Source organism: Plecotus auritus, assembly GCF_963455305.1.
Source record: "Plecotus auritus genome assembly, chromosome: 7".
Classification (NCBI taxonomy): Eukaryota; Metazoa; Chordata; class Mammalia; order Chiroptera; family Vespertilionidae; genus Plecotus; species Plecotus auritus.
The window spans coordinates 70,703,531-70,724,143 of record NC_137774.1 but is presented as its reverse complement, the minus strand read 5'-3'; the positions used below and the strand labels follow the sequence as shown (position 1 = coordinate 70,724,143).

General features: G+C 41.6%; 1 protein-coding gene across 1 annotated transcript in view; it reads left to right on the top strand.

The window, feature by feature from the left end:
* Positions 1-1,758: 1,758 nt before the first annotated feature.
* The window catches only part of MEIOB (meiosis specific with OB-fold), a 40,402-nt gene continuing 21,547 nt past the window's right edge, over positions 1,759-20,613 (top strand). Inside the window, exons 1-6 of the mRNA XM_080682606.1 lie at positions 1,759-1,979; positions 5,030-5,114; positions 6,834-6,910; positions 9,005-9,062; positions 11,878-12,009; positions 18,938-19,010. Coding sequence (XP_080538732.1) covers positions 6,842-6,910; positions 9,005-9,062; positions 11,878-12,009; positions 18,938-19,010 — 332 coding nt within the window. The 5' untranslated portion in view covers positions 1,759-1,979; positions 5,030-5,114; positions 6,834-6,841. The remainder of the gene's footprint in view (positions 1,980-5,029; positions 5,115-6,833; positions 6,911-9,004; positions 9,063-11,877; positions 12,010-18,937; positions 19,011-20,613) is intronic.

Sequence of the window (20,613 nt, the reverse complement as noted above, 5' to 3'; positions counted from 1 at the left end):
TCTCAGCAGTTGTTCATCCATGCACTTTCTTCTTTTAATAGATAGAATTACAGTCACATGCAGTATAAGAAATAATTCAGAGATTCCTGACTTGTGGCTCAGCACATGCCCACATTTTGGGTTCAATCCCTGGTTGGGGCACATGCGGGAGGCAGCCCATCTCTCTCTCTTTCTTTCTCTCTCTCTCTCTCTCTCTCCCCCCACTCCCTTCCTCTCTCGCTAAAAAAAAATCAATAAAATCATCTATGTATATAAAAGCCTAAGCAACCGTTACGACCAGTCGACCAGTCACTATGGTGTGCACTGACCACCAGGGGGCAGACGCTCAATGCAGGAGCTGCCCCCTGGTGATCAGTGCGCTCCCACAGCCAACCTCCCCCGCGGCCAGCCAACCTCCTGCAGCCCCTCCCCCACAAGCTGGCCACCCTGATCTGGACTGTGCGAGATGCCCTGATTGCCAGCCAGGCTGAGGGACCCCACATGTGCATGAATTCGTACACTGGGCCTCTACTGTATATGTGTGTGTGTGTGTGTATGTGTGTGTGTGTGTGTGTGTGTGTGTGTGTGTTTAAAGAAATAATTTAGGTCAGCTGGCATGGCTCAGTGGTTGAGCGTAGACCTATGTACCAAGAGGTTCTATTCCAGGTCAGGGCACATGCCCGGGTTGAAGGCTTGATCCCCATTTGGGGTGTGCAGGCAATCAATGATTCTCTTTCATCATTGATGTTTCTATCTCTCTCTCCCTCTCCTTGTCGCTCTGAAATCAATAAAGAGATATTAAAAAACAAAACAAAACACGGCAAAAATCCATCAAGATTATAAAAGCAAACTAAGTTGTGAGTCTATAGTATATGTAGGCAGTTAGTTAAGTATAGCAATTCAAACTGACCTGCATTCACTCAAAACAAGTTCCCTCTTCAACCCTCTTTTTACTTGAAATCTGCTAGAAGAAACAGCAAACTGAAATTTGTTTTATGCACGAGTAAATACCACTGGCTCAGCAAATACAATTTAGTTTGCTTTGGGCAGGAGACTTTTTTTGTAACGTAAGAAATGCACTACAGAGAAAGAGGACAGATTTTTGCTTAGTGCAGGAGGCCCTTTATTATTGCTGCAGAAAACAAAAGCCTGGCTGAGTTGTTATTTTACATTCTCCTTTACTGAAATCTACACGACGTTTCTTGCTGGGTTTTTGTATACTTAAACACTGTCAAGCTGTGAAAGAAAATGGCTGGGGGTGTGCTTTGTGTGAAAGGTGAGCAATGAAGTATCTGTAAGTTCCAAAAAAAAAAAAAAATCTAAAAAAAAATAATAATTCAGAGAGATCCCTGTTACACTTGATCCACTTTTCCCCATTGGAACATTTTGCAAGATCACAACTAGGTTACTGAGGTGACTCAACTCACTATCTTATCCAGATTTCCAGAGTTTCGCCTGCACTCATTTGTGTGTGTATTCATTCAGCTGCTATACTTTTCTGTAGCAATGTCCTCTGCACGTCTGGCATGTTTCTTCAGAAAGGACCCCTAGCACCTTACTGTGCCACTGGTTCTCAGGGCCCGTACTGCTCTCTGAAAGACATCCTCTGGAAGGAAAGAAACGGGAACCACTCGCGCCCTAATCCCCGACTCCCCTCTCACCACTGGGACTGGAGAGGGACCTCCCGGCCCTCGGGGATGTGAGGTATCGGGGCGGGGCAGGGGGCGGGGCCAGACCTAGGGGCGGGGCCGGCGCGGAGCCTAGGCGTGGGCGGAGCCTGGGAGTGGGCGGCGTCGGAGACGTGAGGGCAGGGCGAGGTCACAGCTAACGGTCGCCCGGCGGTTCTGCCTCAGTGGAGGTGGTGCGAAGAGAGCGCGGGCGGAGCGTGCTGCGAGCGCTGGCCCGCGGGGCGGGGCTGTGTGAGTGGCGGGCGGCGGTCAGGGAGCGAGGACCGGCCAGGCACTGGAGCGCTGCCGGAGCGGCGGGCGCGGACTGCTGAGGTGAAGCCTAGCCCTCTGGCGGCGGCGGCGGCGGGCGGCGGGCTGTCGGCGGGTGCTGAGGGCTGGGCTCCCAGCCGCGGCGTCCGTGGAGGGGGCGACCTTCTTCCGGCTGCCGCGGGCTGGGCAGGGTGTTCGCGAAGGCGACGCCGACCTTCGGCTCACCCGTGGCCCCGCACTGCCGACAGCCGGCGATTGCGGGGTGTGGGACACGGCGTCTGTGAAGCAGACTTACGGAGTCTCCCACAGTCGGAGCCCGAGGGGCAGTGTCACCTCGAATACGCGTGTCCTGTGGAACCGGGTGGAACGCGTCGGTGCGCGTAGAATGACTGACTGTGTGCCCACAGACGCGCCTGTGTCCTCAGTGCAGAGCAGACGCACGTTCCACACGGACTCCAGATACCGTGGTCGCTTACGTTAGCGTTCATTCTCCGGGTTGGACATTCTCGGGTCTGACGGGTGCGACAGAACACGTGTCCCCGGTGAGAGGACCCACAGAGCAGTTCCACGGCCCTAGAAATCCTGCTCCCATCCCCGGCCCACCCTCCCTCGACCCCTGGTCACCCCGATCTTGTGCCGGCTCCACAGTGTGCCTTTTCCGGGATGTCACAGAGTTGGAATCACCAGAATACATTTTCAAACACTGACTGAACACACAGGGAGTGTAGCACGTCACCGGGGGTTTTAAAGGGACTGCAGTTTAGATCCCTAGAGTTGCTGGGCACGGGACTGATCCGTGAGGTGCGATCGTGTGAGGAGGGCATGGAATGATAGACTTTAGGAAATGGTGTTTGAATGCAAGTCATATAGTTTTCTTTTTCTTGTAAAGCAGTGTTTAGTTATAAGATTTGAAGCTACTTGGAAAGGTAACCGACAAGCGTTCTCCTGTCTCCACGCTGCGGAGTTCCCCAGGGTGATGGCCAGCTGCCGGTTTTCTCATGGACGCCCCAGAGTGTCTGGAAGTCAGCTAGAAACGTATAATGCAGAACTCGCCGAGTCCCCATTGAAGCAGCAGGAGTAAAAATGACCTTTTTGAATTGGGCTTATAGAGGTAGTTGAAATTGTTCCCCTCTAGGAGAGAAAATTTCCAATTTTACCAAGATTTGTCACAAAATCTGTGGTTTGTGGTGAGAGGGGGAGATTTCTATGTAGAAATGACCATATAAAGAGGACTTCTGTGCAGTAACCTAACTCCCCCCAAGTCTAGAGAACAAAGTAGGAACATCATCGCTGAGCTCCTTTGAAGCTCCACTTTTTCCCATTATTTAAATACATGATATGAGTGTAAAATTAGCTGCTAAATAAAATTCTATCTAAAAAGCAAATTATAGCCCTGACCGGTTTAGCTCAGTGGATAGAGCGTTGGCCTGTGGACTGAAGGGTCCCAGGTTTGATTCTGGTCAAGGGCATGTACCTTGGTTGTGGGCACATCCCCAGTAGGAGGTGTGCGGGAGGCAGCTGATCGATGTTTCTCCTCAATGTTTCTAACTCTCTATGCCTCTCCCTTCCTCTCTGTAAAAAATCAATAAAATATATTTTAAAAGAATAAAATAAAAAGCAAATTATAGCAATATTATTCTCAAATTACAAATCAGATTAACTTAGGGCTAATTAATTTAGTCAACAACTATGCATGATGCAATACACTAGGCACTGCAGGACATAATAGGAGACCACATAAGGCTCAGCTCTGTCACCATGGAGCCAACCTTCTAATGAGGAGAAAAGACAGTACACAAGCAACAGTTATGGATTAGGAATACTAAGAGGAGAAATAGAGGCTGGGAGCTACTTTAGGTAGATAGTGGGAAAGGCTTCTCTCTGAGACCCAAAGAATGCTGAGGAGCCTTCCTTGGGAAGACCCGAGGGTGGGTATGGGGAGGGTGCTCAAGGGAGAGGGAACTGCATATGCTAAGGCCCCAAGTCCTATTTGAGGAAAGGAGAGCAGCCAGGGTGACTGGAGAGAAAAGAAATTAAGAGATGGGCAGAGGGCAGATCAGCTGGGCATTACAAGGCTATAGTAAGGAGTTTGGATTTAATTCAGTGTGCAATTGGGAAGAGTTTTAAGCAAGGGAAAGACAATCTAATTTTTCAAAGAATTCTCTGTCATGTGGAAAAGAGATGGAGGAGGCAAAGTAGAAGCAGACAGCAGTAGGACAGGGAGATGGGGTGAGGCAAGCAGATTGAAGAGATAATTAGGAAGAATTAGCAGGACTTGGTGAGGATTGTTTTGTATCTGGGCAGTCAGGAAAGGAAGTGTCGATTATGAGAGAGTAGATGGTGATGGAATTTTCTGATGGCAGAGTCAGGTAGCTCTGGGGCACCAGCACAGCACCTGACACAGTTCTTCATGGATAACTGTTGCATTGACTGGAATGGAAAGCATAAACACATACAGCCCTTCCTGGCCCTGGAAAAAAAGTCAGCAAAGTTTATGACAAGTGCCCTATCCACCTCTCTGCTCACAACTCCCCCTCCCGGGGCCCAGGCCTCAAACTGACTTAACTCTGGCCTGCTCAGAATTTGAGACCATGGTCTCAAAACAGGAAAGTTGGTGGGCTTTGTCCTAAGTGTCTGACTGACAGCCTCAGCTCATCTGTGGGCCAGAGACTTCTCAGAGCCAGTAGCAAACAGTGTTACTTCCTTCTGTGGGTCCAGAGGAACCTTATCTTGTGCCAGAACCCCAGTGGGAGTTAGGACTAAGTAATGCAGCTTTCTCCTATGGAGGAAGCTCCAGTAAGGAGAAGCACAAGGGACTGGCCCTGCCACACCTTCATGAAACCTAAAATAAGGGACCAGGAAGGTCCTGAGAGGAACGGGCCAGGTCAGCTTGGGCTCTGGTCTAGACAGGAGGTTTAAGTGGAAGGAGGGCTTAGAGCTCAGGGAGACCTGGGGGGTGGCAATGTCAGAGATCACCATGGTGTATCTAGTGTCTAGTGTAGGGCCAGCCTCATAACAGGCACTCCAAAACTATTACCTGTGACACTACCACAATGTTACCTTAACTGGACTATTTCTAATGCCACCTTCTCTTTCCCTCCACCCTTGCCAAGGATCTGAATCAGTGGCCTTGAGACTGTACACATCTGGTCCGACATCTGGCTCTCTGTTTTCATTGCTCCTCTCAGAGGCTCCCAGGTAGGAGACCAGCCCCAGTCCTGCTCTGTCCTGATTCAGGGCCTGATAATACCAGACACTCAACCCACACGTGTTGAGTGAATAAAATAGGCATAAACCAGGTGATTGCAGTACTCTAGGTGAGGAATGACTGAGTCTTGGACTGAGGAGATGGCATTGGAGATGGAGAAAAGGAGACATTTAAAATATGTCTGGAAAGCAGAAGGGACAGTAGTTGCTGATGAATGGTGTAATCTCTGAGTTACCATAGCAAGCTCTTTATTTCATGTTAACTTTATGTTTATCAAAATGTCCAGGTAAAGAAGCAAGTTGTCTTTTTTGGGGGGGAGGGTGAACAGTCACTAAAGTAGTATCACCATATATTTTGAATAATAGTAGAAATTAGAGGAACTTCAAAGAGTTCATATGATATCACATAAGTCAATGATCAAACCACTAAGAGACCCTAAGGGGTAAGAATTTGGAGAACTCATTTAGTATGTATGTGGGTAGTGTTTTTTTACATAATCCAGGTATTGTATAGTTCAACCTCTCCAACTTCAAGTGTCTTGCACTTCACAGACTCTCAGTAATGTTTGTTGAGTAGATGGATGAATGAATGAATCTGTCAAGGTTTGGCAAGTATTTCAGAGACTGAAATTGCATAATGAGCCGGATCAGACCACACCAAAGAATGAGTAGGAAACTTAACACTGCTTAATATCCTGGTTGTTTTTGCTGGCACAAAAAGGTCTTGAATACAGAAATTGTTACATTGGATAAGAATGAAAAGCAGTGTTCTTACCTGTTGAGAGTCTGTGAACTTCTAGGCACATTATGTCCATTATTTCTAATTCTCAGACTAACCCTGTGGGGCAGATATAATCCACATTTTATGGATGAGGAAATTAAAGCTCAGTAGTGGCAAAACACTTGACTACAAACTAGTGGCACTGGAATTCAAAATCATATTTGACTAATGTCACAGGCTCCCTGAAACTAGTGTTATGGGCATAACCTGTGGGTGAGAACATTCACAGTTAAAGTGAAACCTGTGGTTGAGAACATTTACAGCTAAAGAGGCCATGTATTATGAAGCGAAGTTGAGTAAATCTGCTAATTTGATGTAGTTGACAATTTTACTACAGTAAAACCTATTTTAGTGATAACACCAAGGGACAAGCCATCATTTCATTTATTTGATATTTATTGAGTGCCTTTTATGTGCAACATAGCATTGAATTACACACATAAAATGTTAGACGTCACATCTGCCCTCATGGAGCTTACCATCTAGAGGTAAGGTTAAAGTCACTGCCCATGCCCGCACACACACAGTGTAATCAAATGCATGATTTGAGGTATTTACAATAGAGTTTTGCTATATTTTTAAAAGTGGGCTTTATGCTAATATTTAAATCCATAAATGTCCCATTGAATCATCTCTTATCGGAAACTCTACATTTCAGGGTGCTCAAAAATTGTATATTATACATATTTGGAGTGTGAATTTAAAAACTGAAGCCTAACCTATACATTCAAAACTATAAAAGGACATTTTGGAACATGTTTTTTACAGGTTGAATCTGTATTAACTTACATTTCACTGTTGTAATAAAACCTTTTCTCTAAGAATGAGTAAACTATCCAGTGCTTTTCTAACTACTTCTTTAATTTTGGAATTGTTTATAGTTAATTTCATTTAATTTATGCACCTAAATTATGTTTTCTAAAATGCAGATAAAAGAATGGCAAACTTCTTTGCATTGAAGAACTTCACTACACTCTCAGATCTGCGTCCAAATATGGCTAATCTGGTAGGCTTCAATGATATAGTGGTTTGGTTGTTCTATAAAGAAATTTTCTGTGGTAATATATTGAATGTTTTGACACATGCTTGTATATTCGACAAGTACAAAAGTATTCACTGCATTAGTATAACTGTTTTACATTAAGTACCCCTAAATGTTTTTGTATTTATGCCATCTAAATGAAAATTAGTATCTCTTTTGTCTACAGAGTAAGAGATTGTATATATGACTAGTGATTGTTCAAAATGATCTGAAGTTTATTTTAATTATTTAATAACTACTCAAGTTTAGCATTGTACAATTAAAACATTTTTGTTCAGCAGTATCTATTCTCTAATCAAATTATCCAAGTTTTAGACTTAAATACTTGCCATTATGCTGCCTTTATGACATAAAGATACACAGCAGGTGTATTTCTGAAATGATTATGTGAAAATTCATTTTGGGGGGGAAGGGTTATGGGGGAATTCAATAATTTCAAATATAACAAGACTCTTATTTATTTAAAGGAAAGCTAGGTAGAATCATTTTATAAGGTGAATTTATTGTAAAGCAATTATCATAGTCCCTTACCTTTCTTGCTCCTGAGCACTCTGCTATATACATTTGGCATTTGCAAATCTGATTTCTTAAAATAGGATAAATTTATATGTAACTTTAATAGTTTGCAATTCAAAGTTTATTAATGTCAAAAATAATTATTGCTGTTATAGGTTTTTTTGAATGGTAAACTATTTGCTAATTGCCTCATCAGTTAGAAAGTTTTACTCAATATTTCCATTAGTTGTGTTTTTCCAACAAAATTCAGTGAGATCTGAAATCATATGGAATTTAAGAAATAATAGCAGTGTGTATAAATGTAATAAGACTAACTAATTGCTCAGCTAAGATATGGCAATCTTAAAAAGCTTGAATGTATTTTATTTATTTATTTGTTTGTTTGTTTGTTTGTTTGTTTGTTTATATTGATTTTGGAGAAGAAGGGAAAGGGAGAGAGAGAAACATCAATGATAAGAGAGAATCATTGATCGGCTGCCTTTTGTATGTCCCACACTGGGGATAGAGCCTGCAACCCCTGCATGTGCCCTGACTGGGAATCAAACCATGACCTCCTAGTTCATAGGTGGACACTCAACCACTGAGCCATGCCAGCCAGGCTTGAATGTATTTTAAATGTAACAGATTATTATAAGGTTAAAATCAGTTGCTAGATTAATAATATAAATTTAGGTTTATCCTTTCAGGAAAAACTAGTTGTTTTTATTTCTCAAAGCACTTTTAAAAATATATATACTTTTATTGATTTCAGAGAGGAAGGGAGAGGGAAAGAGAGATAGAAACATCAATGATGAGAGAGAATCATTGATTGGCTGCCTCCTGCACGCCCCCCGCTGGGGATCAAGCTGCACAACCCGGTCATGTGCTCTTGACCAGAATCGAACCCGGGACCCTTTAGTCTGCAGGTCAATGCTCTATCCACTGAGCCAAACTGGCTAGGGCTCAAAGCACTTTTTAATATTTAATTTTTCTTCGGTAGTCACTAAAGAGAACATTAAAAAGGTTAAAGAGATGTTAATATCTTTAAGGTTTAAGATCTAGGACTTTAGAGCTTAGATTTATTAGCAGCAATATACTACAAGTTCTGTTGCAATCTAATTTATATTACTGTTCAGCATGTTTGGATTAAGAAGCTAAGCAATTTTATGTGGATTATTAGAAAACCCTAAATAAAAGAAAGCTTTGAAGTCCATGGCAAATTAAATTGCATTATACATGTGCTTTGAATGAATTCAGTAAGGATTGATAGCATAGGGTAGTTACTGTACTCTACCTAGTGATTGAAAATAAACTAGAAACATGCTAAGTATTAAATGATTATATTTGTAATAGTAGTTAACTATGTTATTGCTTTGTACTATTCCTTGTAGAATTGAACATTTATGAACTTATTTTAGAAGTCTGTCTGGAATAAATACATTTAAGTGGTTCCTAGTAAAAAATGTTTGTTAGAGCCAGTAAAATATAACAAGTCCATGAAATTAAATTTACCGTCTACATCTGTGTTTAATATTTGTTTTCTGTAACCTTTTTGTTTTTCAGAAAATAATCGGTATAGTTATTGGGAAAACAGATGTCAAAGGCTTTCCAGACAGAAAAAGCTGAGTTCTGTTTAACAGTTTGCTTCATTTTTCATCAATTGTGGCTTATGACTACAAAAAAATGTATTTAGTGATTAAATTTCTCATGCCTGTTTAACTCCTTAAGAGCAATGGCCATGTTCTCTATTGTATGGTAAAGTACTCAATTTAAGGCTATGTGTGTGAGGACATTAAAATATTTTTATTGATTCCTGAAAGGAAGGGAGAGGGAGAGAGAGAGAGAGAAACATATATGATGAGAGAGAATCATTGATCGGCTGCCTCCTGCATGCCCCACCCTAGGGATCAAACCCGCACCCGGCATGAGCCCTGACCGGGAATTGAACTGTGACCTCCTGATTCATAGGTCAATGCTCAACCACTGAACCATGCTGGCCAAGCTAAAACCATTTTTAATGATTTTATTTGATATTTCTCAAACACATATTTGAAAGCTTAGAGATACAATGCCCAAGTAGCTAGTTAAGTTGATTAACTTAATGTGTATCATGTGTATTTATTGAGTACCTCTACTGTGTTAAGCGCTGCATAAAGGTAGCAGAGGGCAATTGTAGTCTCATATCCTCTTCAGATATCATAGTGTCTGAGAGTCGGGACTTAAGCTAGATTGACTGAGCTCACTTAGTCACTGAGTGATCTGAAATGTGTCCTATATACAGCTGTGAAATCGAGATAAATAGACTTGGTGTGGGAATTAAATGTAAGGGTGTGTGACCCATGGTAACTATCACTTTCAGCCTAAGAGATACAAGTACACAGGTAAATCTCAAATAAGACAGAAAGTGATAAGAAAGAAGGTTTTGGAGCAGGGATATGTCATGATAGAGTAGTGTTGAAGGAGAGAGGTATGGCAGCAGTAGCTATATATTTACTCCAACAACCAGATAATTCAGTAAAAATATTCATCTTTCATTTAGTTTACTTTAGCTTTAGTGGTCCTTATTGAGTTGCTTGAATTGTAAGAGTGTTAGGTCTATGGAAACATAATCCAAGACTAAAATTAGATTTTTAAAAACAACTCACCTTCTAACTTTTGTAGTTAACATGCAAAGTTACAATATAGAATGGCATATCTAGCAACTCATTACTATTAGCTTTAAAAGTGTCAGTGGTCTGCATCACAGTTCAGCACGTGAAACTACAAAAGAGTTAATGCTTATGCAACAGTGCCTTTATTCCCATGGAGGAAATAACTAATGGGGGCAGATCTAGCTGCCTGCGTAATGGGAAAAATATGCAGGGGCCACAAAATCTTTAAGATCAGATGTTGTAGCATCTGTTAACTAATGCAGGATGACAGGGAACTTCTGTGAAAGTGGATGTGGAGAATATAAATAGTGGAATACTATAATTCATTACAATTACATTGTATAGAATAAAAATGAAAGGAATTCTTCTTGACTGAAAAAAAAAAGTGTCAATGGTATTTATTAAAGGTTAAATGTATTTCTATACAGCTTGAGGGAAGCCAGCCAATAATTTTGGAAGAAGACATTAATTTTGCTTGCATCATCTTAGTGATTGTGTTATTTGACTCATGGTAGAGTGATAGGCACCTTTATTTTTATTGTATTTCATGTAATATTGTTATTATTTTTGAGGTAAAAAACAAAGATGTCATTTTCCACCCATACTTGTTTGTGTCTTCACTTTACTTAATTAATTAGATCAGAATTACCATTTGAGTAATTTGAAAAAGTTTAAATACCTGTTTTCTAAGCTTTACAAGGGATGATTTAAAATACATGAATTATGCCGAAACCGGTTTGGCTCAGTGGATGGAGCGTCGGCCTGTGGACTGAAGGGTCCCGGGTTCGATTCCGGTCAAGGGCATGTACCTTGGTTGCGGGCACATCCCCAGTGGGAGGTGTGCAGGAGGCAGCTGATCGATGTTTCTCTCCCATCGATGTTTCTAGCTCTCTATCCCTCTCCCTTCCTCTCTGTAAAAAAATTAATAAAATATATTGAAAAATACATGAATTATATAGGAGGATAAACGGTGATGGAAAAATACAAGAATTTTTAAAAGTCAATATTTAAATAGTAACTGAAATTACAACAATAAAATACCATTTCTACTTATCAGACTGTGAGAGTAGGAGACCACTTCTGTAGTGTTTGACTACTTTATATGATTATATGTACAGTATTCCTTTTTTAGAGAAAATGTGCTTATTGACTTTAAAAAACATTATACATATAACATGTAAAATATAATATATTTTCATTAAAAATCAAGCAGTACAGAAGGTCATAGAGTTGAAAAGTAAAATTCTTCACTTAATCCCCAGCTCTTCCCAGCCCAGTCCCCACCCCAAAGGTAACACTAATTACAGTTTTATAGATATCTATAATTTGTATATGAATGTTAGGTTGTGTTGTTTTTTTAATTAGCAAAAACAATAAAGAATTTTTTTTGAAGAGATGTACTTGCTTGACCTCTAGTGGTATCATTTAGTAGCACACATTTGTTTTCAAATAATTTAGATTTGAATTTGACTTAAGTTAAAACAGTAACAGTAAGAGAGAAATGGAGGATCTAAGCTAATATCTGGATGATTCAAACCTATGTGTCATTTCCCTCCAAATATACAGGTAACTGGGAAAAGGGAACAGAGGGGTTAATAGTGAGGTGATTATCTACTTTGGCAGCTTTGAAATTCATAAAAGCAAGTATAACTTATTACAGAATTTATATATGAAATAATATTTTATACCATGTCTTTGAGTATTATTATTATCATCAGAATGATGTTTTTCAAAAGTATAATGAAACATTTCATTTGAAAAATAAAAGCATTGGTTTTCTCTTAGATATTGGATCAGAAAGGTACACTTTCAGTTTCACCATTCGTGATTCACCAACGCATTTTGTAAATGCAACATCCTGGGGCAATGAAGATTACATCAGATTACTTTCTGACAGCTTTAGGGTTGGTGAGTGTGGTAAGTTGGCATTGATTCTTAAATTGTATTTATTATAGTATTATTCCATTGTTATGTTTGTGGTAACTTCTCTGAGGGAGTCAAAATACAATACAGTAGTTGCCCTTATATATAGGGGCTAAGTTCCAAGATGACCCCCAGTGAATGGATACCTGAGAATGCAGGTAGTACCAACCCACATACTGTATGTATATATATATATATATATATGTTTGTGTGTGTGTGTATGTATATATATGTGTGTGTGTGTGTGTGTGTGTGTGTGTGTGTGTGTATATATATATATATATATATATATATATATATATATATATGGTGTTTTTTCCTGTACACATAGACCTGTGATAAAATTTAACTTATAAATTAGGTACATAAGAGATTAATAACAATAACTAATAATAAAATAGAACAATTACAACAATATACTGTAATAAAATTTATGTGAATGTGGTCTCTGTCTCTTAAAATATCTGATAATTGATCTGATCTGATAAAAGAGACAGCCACTAAGTGACTAATTGGTAGGGAGCGTCTGCAGCCTGGATACCAAAAGACCATTCACATCTCAGAAGGGATGGAGTGGGATGGCTGACCTCTAGTGACTCGAGATTTCATCATGCTATGCAGAACCACACACATTTTAAAGCTTATGAATTGTTTATTTCTGCAAATTTTCATTTAATATTTTCAGATTGTGGTTGACTGTAGGTAACTGAAACAGTGGAAAGTGAAACCATAACGGAGGACTACTGTAAGACACAATTCATAATTCTCAAGAACCTTATCAGACAAAAAAATCAAGATTGAAGAACATAATACAAGGCATTCAGCATTATTACTTGAAACATACAAACGTAATAGTCACATATTTTTTTAAAATAAATCTTTATTCAGATTATTACAATTGTTTCTCCTTTTTCCCCCCATAGCTCCCCTCCACCCGGTTCCCACCCCACCTTCTGCCCTTAACTCCCCCCACCACTGTCCTCATCCATAGGTGTATGAATTTTGTCCAGTCTCTTCCTGAACCCCCCTACCCCTTTCCCCCTGAGAATTATCAGTCCACTCCCTTTCTATGCCCCTGATTCTATTATATTCACCAGATTATTCTGTTCCTCAGGTTTTTAATTCACTTGATTTTTAGGTTCACTTGTTGATAGATATGTATTTGTTGTTCATAATTTTTATCTTTACTTTTTTCTTCTTCCTCTTCTTTAAGAATACCTTTCAGCATTTCATATAATACTGGTTTGGTGGTGATGAACTCCTTTAGCTTTTTCTTATCTGTGAAGCTCTTTATCTGCCCTTCAATTCTGAATGATAGCTTTGCTGGGTAGAGTAATCTTGGTTGTAGGTTCTTGCTATTCATCACATTGAAAATTTCTTGCCACTCCCGTCTGGCCTGCATAGTTTCTGTTGAGAAATCAGCTGACAGTCGTATGGGTGCTCCCTTGTAGGTAATTAACTGTTTTTCTCTTGCTGCTTTTAAGATTCTCTCTTTGTCTTTTGCTCTTGGCATTTTAATTATGATGTGTCTTGGTGTGGTCCTCTTTGGATTCCTTTTGTTTGGGGTTCTGTGCGCTTCCTGGACTTGTAAGTCTATTTCTTTCACCAGGTGGGGGAAGTTTCCGGTCATTATTTCTTCAAATAGGTTTTCAGTATCTTGCTCTCTCTCTTCTTCTAGTACCCCCATAATTCTGATGTTGGTACGCTTGAAGTTGTCCCAGAGTCTTCTTACACTATCTTCAACTTTTTGGATTTTTTTTTTTTCTTTTTGCTTTTTCGGTTGAGTGTTTTTTGCTTCTTTGTATTTCAATTCGTTGACTTGATTCTTGTGTTCCTCTTGTCTGTTTTTGGGTCTCTATATAATATTTCTTATTTCAGTCAGTGTATGTTTAATTTCTAGTTGGTCCTTTTTCATATCTTCGAGGGTCTCGTTATATTTATCGGCCTTTTCTAGGATATTCTTGAAAAGCCTTATAACCGTGGTTTTGAATTCTATATCCAGTCGTTTGTTTTCCTCCATTTCTTTCGTTTGTGATCTGATTCTTTGACGCCGCATTTTCACTGCTTCCCTGAGTTGGTAGGGTAGATTTGTGTGCTAGGTTTCCTATGTGGCCCAGTGGGTCGGCCTCCCCAGTTAACCTGAGGTGGACACTCTTGGTGCACCCCTTTGTGGACTGTGTGTACAGCCTTGTTGTAATTAAGTCTTGATTGTTGTTGGTATCATTGGGAGGAATTGACCTCCAGGCCAGTTGGCTGTAAGGATCAGCTGTGTCTATGCTGGGAGAAGTTCGGTGCTGGAGACAGCCTTATAGGATTAGACTTGCCAAATTGCAATAGCCTCTGTGCTCAGCTTGGATGGGGTGGAGTCTCAGGGCGGAGCAGACAGTTTTGGCTTCCTGTCAGCCTTGCCCTTTCGCGCACTCGTAGACCTCTGCCTTCCCCAGCTCCCGAGTCTCCTCCCGAGAGTCCAGACTCCCCCCACAAGAGCGTGGGTCCCTGCCCTAACCGGTTTGGCTCAGTGGATAGAGCATCGGCCTGCGGACTGAAAGGTCCCAGGTTCGATTCCGGTCAAGGGCATGTACCTTGGTTGCAGGCACATCCCCAGTAGGAGGTGTGCAGGAGGCAGCTGATCGCTGTTTCTCTCCCATCAATGTTTCTCACTCTCTATCCCTCTCCCTTCCTCTCTGTAAAAAAATCAATAAAATATATTAAAAAAAAAAAAAAAAAAAAAGAGCGTGGGTCCCCAGGGGCTCGCCTGGAACTGGGGTTCAGTGCAGTCAGAACTGGGGCCCAGTGCAGTCAGGAGCCTCCGACTCCCTTCCACTAGGGAAAGCCTGTGGCAACCTCCGCAGCCTTTGTGCGCACTGGCACGCGCGCATCTTCAGACCTCTGCCTTCCCCGGCTCCCGAGTCTCCACCCGAGAGTCCAGATTCCCCCCGTAAGAGCGTGGGTCCCCAGAGGCTCGCCCGGAACTGGGGTTCAGTGCAGTCAGAACTGAGGTTCAGTGCGGTCGGGGGCTTCCTTCCCCCTTCCGCCAGAGAAAGTCAGCCAGGCTCTCAGCCGCCCTTCCTCTCTGCGTGCACAAAGACCCTTTGCCGTACCTCCAATTCTCTGTGAGCTTTTCTCTTTCCTTCTAGTTGTAGAATTTTCACTCAGCCAGCTTTCCTGTGGTTCTGGATGGTGTCCGTTCTGTCTTTTAGTTGTAGTTTTGAAATTGTTGTGCGAGGCAGCAGTTTAGGTGCTTACCTATGCCGCCATCTTGGTTTCTCCCAATAGTCACATATTTTTACTAGGTAGCTTTATATCTGGTTTATTTCATATTTCAGTTTACATCAATCCCTATTGTTGCTAAAATGATTTAACATAATAGTGTTGCTAAATAGATTTTGATAAAAGATGATATTTTAATTTTTAATGGATTTTTGTTGTTGCTAATCCTCATCCAAGGATATTTTTTCCATTGATTTTTAGAAAGAGTGGAAGAGAGGGAGTGAGGGGGGGAGAGAGATCAATTAGTTGCCTCCCACATGTGCCCTATGGATGGGGGGCGTGATGTGGGATTGAACCTGCAACCCAGGTACCTGATCTTGATCTGGAATTTAACCTTCAACCCTTTGGTGTGAGGGCTGACACTCTGACCATTAGCCACACTAGCCAGGGCAAATGTTTAATGGGTTTTAAGAAACTTTACTTTTAGTCTAAAATACCAAATCTTTTACATTCTCTCCCCACCCCAATATTCCTCTGGCAGTACAGTGTAGTATAACAAAAAGAACAAGGACTTTGAAAGCACATAGATCCTAGTTCCAACCTTTATTCATACTTAATCTTTTTGGGCCTCAATTATGAATTAATATCGTATAAATTCTCATTAATATTAAATGAGATAGTGTGCTTGTTATAAAGTGTAGAACTTAGTGCACTACAAGCAATAAGAAAGCATATATTCCAGCTTTCTTTCATGGTAGAAAAAAGAAGGGGAAGGGCCGAAACCGGTTTGGCTCAGTGGATAGAGCGTCGGCCTGCGGACTGAAGGGTCCCGGGTTCGATTCCGGTCAAGGGCATGTACCTTGGTTGCGGGCACATCCCCAGTGGGAGATGTGCAGGAGGCAGCTGATCGATGTTTCTCTCTCATCGATGTTTCTAGCTCTCTATCCCTCTCCTTTCCTCTCTGTAAAATATCAAAAAAATATATTTAAAAAAAAAAAAAAGAAGGGGAAGGGTAATGCAGATAAACTACTACTCTCTAATATTGTAGTATGAAGCAGCCTAATCATATATTGCCTTGTATTATTAACTTTCAGAGTTGTATGTCTGAATAATAGAGTAATTGAACATATGGAGTTGAAGGTACAAAATATTGCAGACTTCACAGGGCCCAGTACAATTAGAAACATTCCTTGGATAAATGCCAGAACATTAGTTATACAAAGCTAAAGATATATTTTGGTATTAAAATATGGTATAGCCCTAGCCAGTTTGGCTTAGTAGGATAGAGCATCAGCCTGCAGACTGAAGGGTCCCAGGTTTGATTCTGGTCAAGGGCACATGCCCGGGTTGTAGGCTCGATCCCCAGGTTGTAGGCTCGATCCCCAGTAGGGGGCATGCAGGAGGCAGCCATTCAATTATTCTCATCATTGGTGTTTCTATCTCTTTTTCTCCCTTCCTCTCTGAAATCAATTAAAAAAATATATATATGTGTGTGTGTGTGTGTGTGTGTGTGTGTGTGTGTGTGTGTGTATCTTCTATAATAATAAAAGAGTAATATGCTAATTAGACCAGACAGCCAAATGACCTTCTGGTCGTCCTTCTGGATGGCCTTCCGGACCAAGCCAGGGCTGTGAGGGCCAAGGCAAGCCGCTGCAGCTGTGAGGGCTGAGCCCCTTGCACAAATTTCATGTATCAGGCCTCTAGTATATATATGATTATATTATACTAGTGGCCCAGTGCATGAAAATTGTGCACATTAAAAGGGGATTAATTAGTGGAAATAATTTAATATTGCTATTTGCCCTTTCTCTATAATAGAAGTGTCAGAAATGAAAGAAAATTAGTAAAATGTATATGAAAACCTTCCTCCTGTCAGAGTCTGGGGCTCACCACAGGACCCTGAGTCAAGTCCCTGCCCACCCACATGCACCTCAAAATCATGTGAGACCCAGACCTGTCCGGCCCATCCCCTCCCCCCCTCCCCACATTGGGCTAGATCCAGATCTGGCCAGTCCCACCCTTGTTAAGCCCTACCAGACACGGGGCGTAGCCTCAGGTCCCCTGGCCTGGCACCAGGATGGGGGGCGTGGCCTGAAGTCCCCCAGCCCAGACCGGGGCAGGGGGTGTGCCTTGAGGTCCTCTGTCAAGCCCCGCCAGGTGGGGGACATGGCCTGAGATCCCCTGTCAAGCCCCACTGGATGGGGGGCATGGCCTGAGGTCCCCTGTCAAGCCCCACCAGGTGGGGGGGTACAGCCTCAGGTCCCCCATCAAGCCCCACCAGCAGGGGGGTGCAGCCTCAGGTCCCCCATCAAGCCCCGCTGGGCGGGGGTGCGGCCTGAGTTTCCCCAACCCAGCACTGGGGGTGCACCTTGAGGTCCCCTGTCAAGCCCTGCTGGGTGGGGGGCACAGCCTGAGGTCCCCTGTCAAGCCCAGCCAGGCAGGAGGGCGCAGCCTCAGGTCCCCTGGCCTGGCGCTGGGACAGGGGGAGCCTGAGGTCCCCTAGCCCAGCACCAGGATGGGAAGCGCACCTTGAGGTCCCCTGTCAAGCTCTACCGGGTGTGGGGCAGGGCCTGAGGTCCCCTGTCAAGCCCCATGGGGGTGGGGGAGGGCGTAGCCTGAGGTCCCTGTTGATTGCTTGTTAAGGCTCCTTATGGGAACTTGGCCTCAGCTGTGGGTGCAACCATCTTTGTGATGGAGTGATGGTCAATTAGCATATTCCCTCTTTATTAAATAGGATGTTGACGGTGGTTGTGAGGTTGAATGAGATGAGGGATTTTAAAAGTGTAAAGTCAATAATGATTATAAATTTAAATAGGATTTTAGTGTGGTAGAGTGAAAAGATTACATATTTTTTTAAAAATATATTTTATTGATATTTTACAGAGAGGAAGGGAGAGGGATAGAGAGCTAGAAACATCGATGAGAGAGAAACATCGATCAGCTGCCTCCTGCACACCTCCCACTGGGGATGTGCCCGCAACCAAGGTACATGCCCTTGACTGGAATCGAACCCGGGACCCTTCAGTCCGCAGGCCGACGCTCTATCCACTGAGCCAAACCGGTTTTGGCTGATTACATATTTTTAATCAGAACAATTTTAATTCTAGCTCTACTACTTTCTAAATATAAAACCTCAAGAAAGTTATTTAACCTTTGTGAGCTTCAATTTTTTCATTTGTAAAAAGGGAATGATTGTGTTAGTAATTAGCAAAATAGAACACAAAAAGGTCTAATATAGACTATGAGGAAATGGAAACCCTAAAATGTTAGCTCATAAGCTTATTAAGTTTTTTTTAACTCAAATCAGGACTCAGATTTTGCATTGCTCTTTCTGCCCCACTGTTATTTTCCAAGAGCAACTGTGCATTGGATGAAGATCAATTAAGTGTTTATAGAAGAGCATGCTGTAATCAAATAAAATATAGAAGGGCATCTTGTAATAAAATGCTCAGTGTAATTAATCAATAAAGTAATGTTAATGTGGGTCATATGTGGGGATTTAAACACAAAGCATAGGAAATATCATCTGGGGTCAGTTGATGGTCATACTCCAGGATTCTGTTTCTCCCAGTGACACAAGAAAATGATTGGGAAGGATATTTAACACTAACTCAGAAATTAGAAATAACATTATAATTTTTATTATGTACACTTGTTTTTTATTTAGCCTGTTACTTTTTTATAATAGCATCATACTTTCCCTCTGTTTTAGTGATAATTGAAAATCCCTTGATCCAAAGAAAGGAATTAGAAAGAGAAGAAAAATTCAGCCCTGAAACTCCTAGGTAAGTATTTAGCACAGATATCAATAAGCTTTGTGCTAGAATGATTATTATTAATGAGTTTTTGTGTGTCAAATGAGCAGCTTACTAAAGGTAAGGTCAATTTGAAAATTAGGACTTTAATTTTCCCTCACAATGTTTATTTTCTTATTATTTTTAATCCTCACCTGAGGATATATATATTTTTATATTGATTTTAGAGAGGGAGGGAGGGAGAGAGAGAGAGATTGACGTGAGAGAAACATTAACCAGTTGCCTTTGTACTTGCCACAACAGGGGTGGGGGGAGGGGGGTGGATCAAACCCGAAACCTGGGCATGTGCTCTGACCAGGAATCAAACCTGTGACTTTTGGTGGTGCACGGGGATAACACTTCAACCAACTGAGCCACACTGGTCAGGGCACATAATGTTTATTATTATTATTATTTTTTTATCCTCACCGGAGAATATATTTTCCATTGATTTTCTTTAGAGAGAGTAGAAGGGAAGGAGTGGGGGGAGAGAGAGAGAGGAAGAGGCAGACAGAAAGAAACATCGACATGAGAGAGACACAGGGCCAGGGGTCCAACCTGCAACTGAGGTGTGTGCCCTTGACCAACCAATAATTGAACCCAAGACCCTTCGGTCCGAGGTCAGATGCTCCAACCACAGAGCCAAACTGGCCAGGGACACAATGTTTATTTTTTATTATGAAATAATTTACTTTGATATAGGGTCACATGAAAAAAATGACGTTGTTTTTAATACTCTGATTCTCATTCTTAGATTTAAAAAATTTTAACTCTAGTCACGTTAAAGCTGAACAATGAGAAGATAAATCTTGAAAGTCACATATGTATATTTTCATATCAAAGTATAACTCTACTCATATGCCTTAATATCTTAGTTCCGTGTTTGGCAAACTGCGGCTCTCGAGCCACATGCGGCTCTTTGGCCCCTTGAGTGTGGCTCTTCCACAAAATACCACGGCCTGGGCGAGTCTATTTTGAAGAAGTGGTGTTAGAAGAAGTTTAAGTTTAAAAAATTTGGCTATCAAAAGAAATTTCAATCATTGTACTGTTGATATTTGGCTCTGTTGACTAATGAGTTTGCCAACCACTGTCTTAGTTCAAGTTCTCTTGAAGCAGAGCCTGGAGGAGGATTTTTGTGCAAATGATTTATTGAAGGTGAGCTCTCAGGAGCAGCCTTGTAAGGAAACGGGGGTTGCGGCTGGTGTGGGAAGCTGAGCAAAGAGGCAGGTTCAGGTGGAGCCCAGTCTTAGCCTGACTTATTTGCTCCTTCTCCTCTTTGAAGTGTCTGCTTGAATGTCACCTCCTTAAACCTTTCCCATCTACTCTGTAGTAGCCTTTCCAGTTCATTACTAGGACTTATCCCTTTGCTTTTTGTTATCATCAAAACCCCAATCACTATCTGAGATTATTTGATTAATTGCCATGTCTCCTCACACATGTGAACTCCATGAGATCAAAGGTCTTATCTATGTTCTTCACCCTCATGCCTAGACTATGGTCTGGCACAGAATAGGCTCACAGTAAATATTTATGGAATGAATGAATGAATGAATGAATGAATGAATGAGGGAGGGAAGAGCATTCTTGGAAGAGG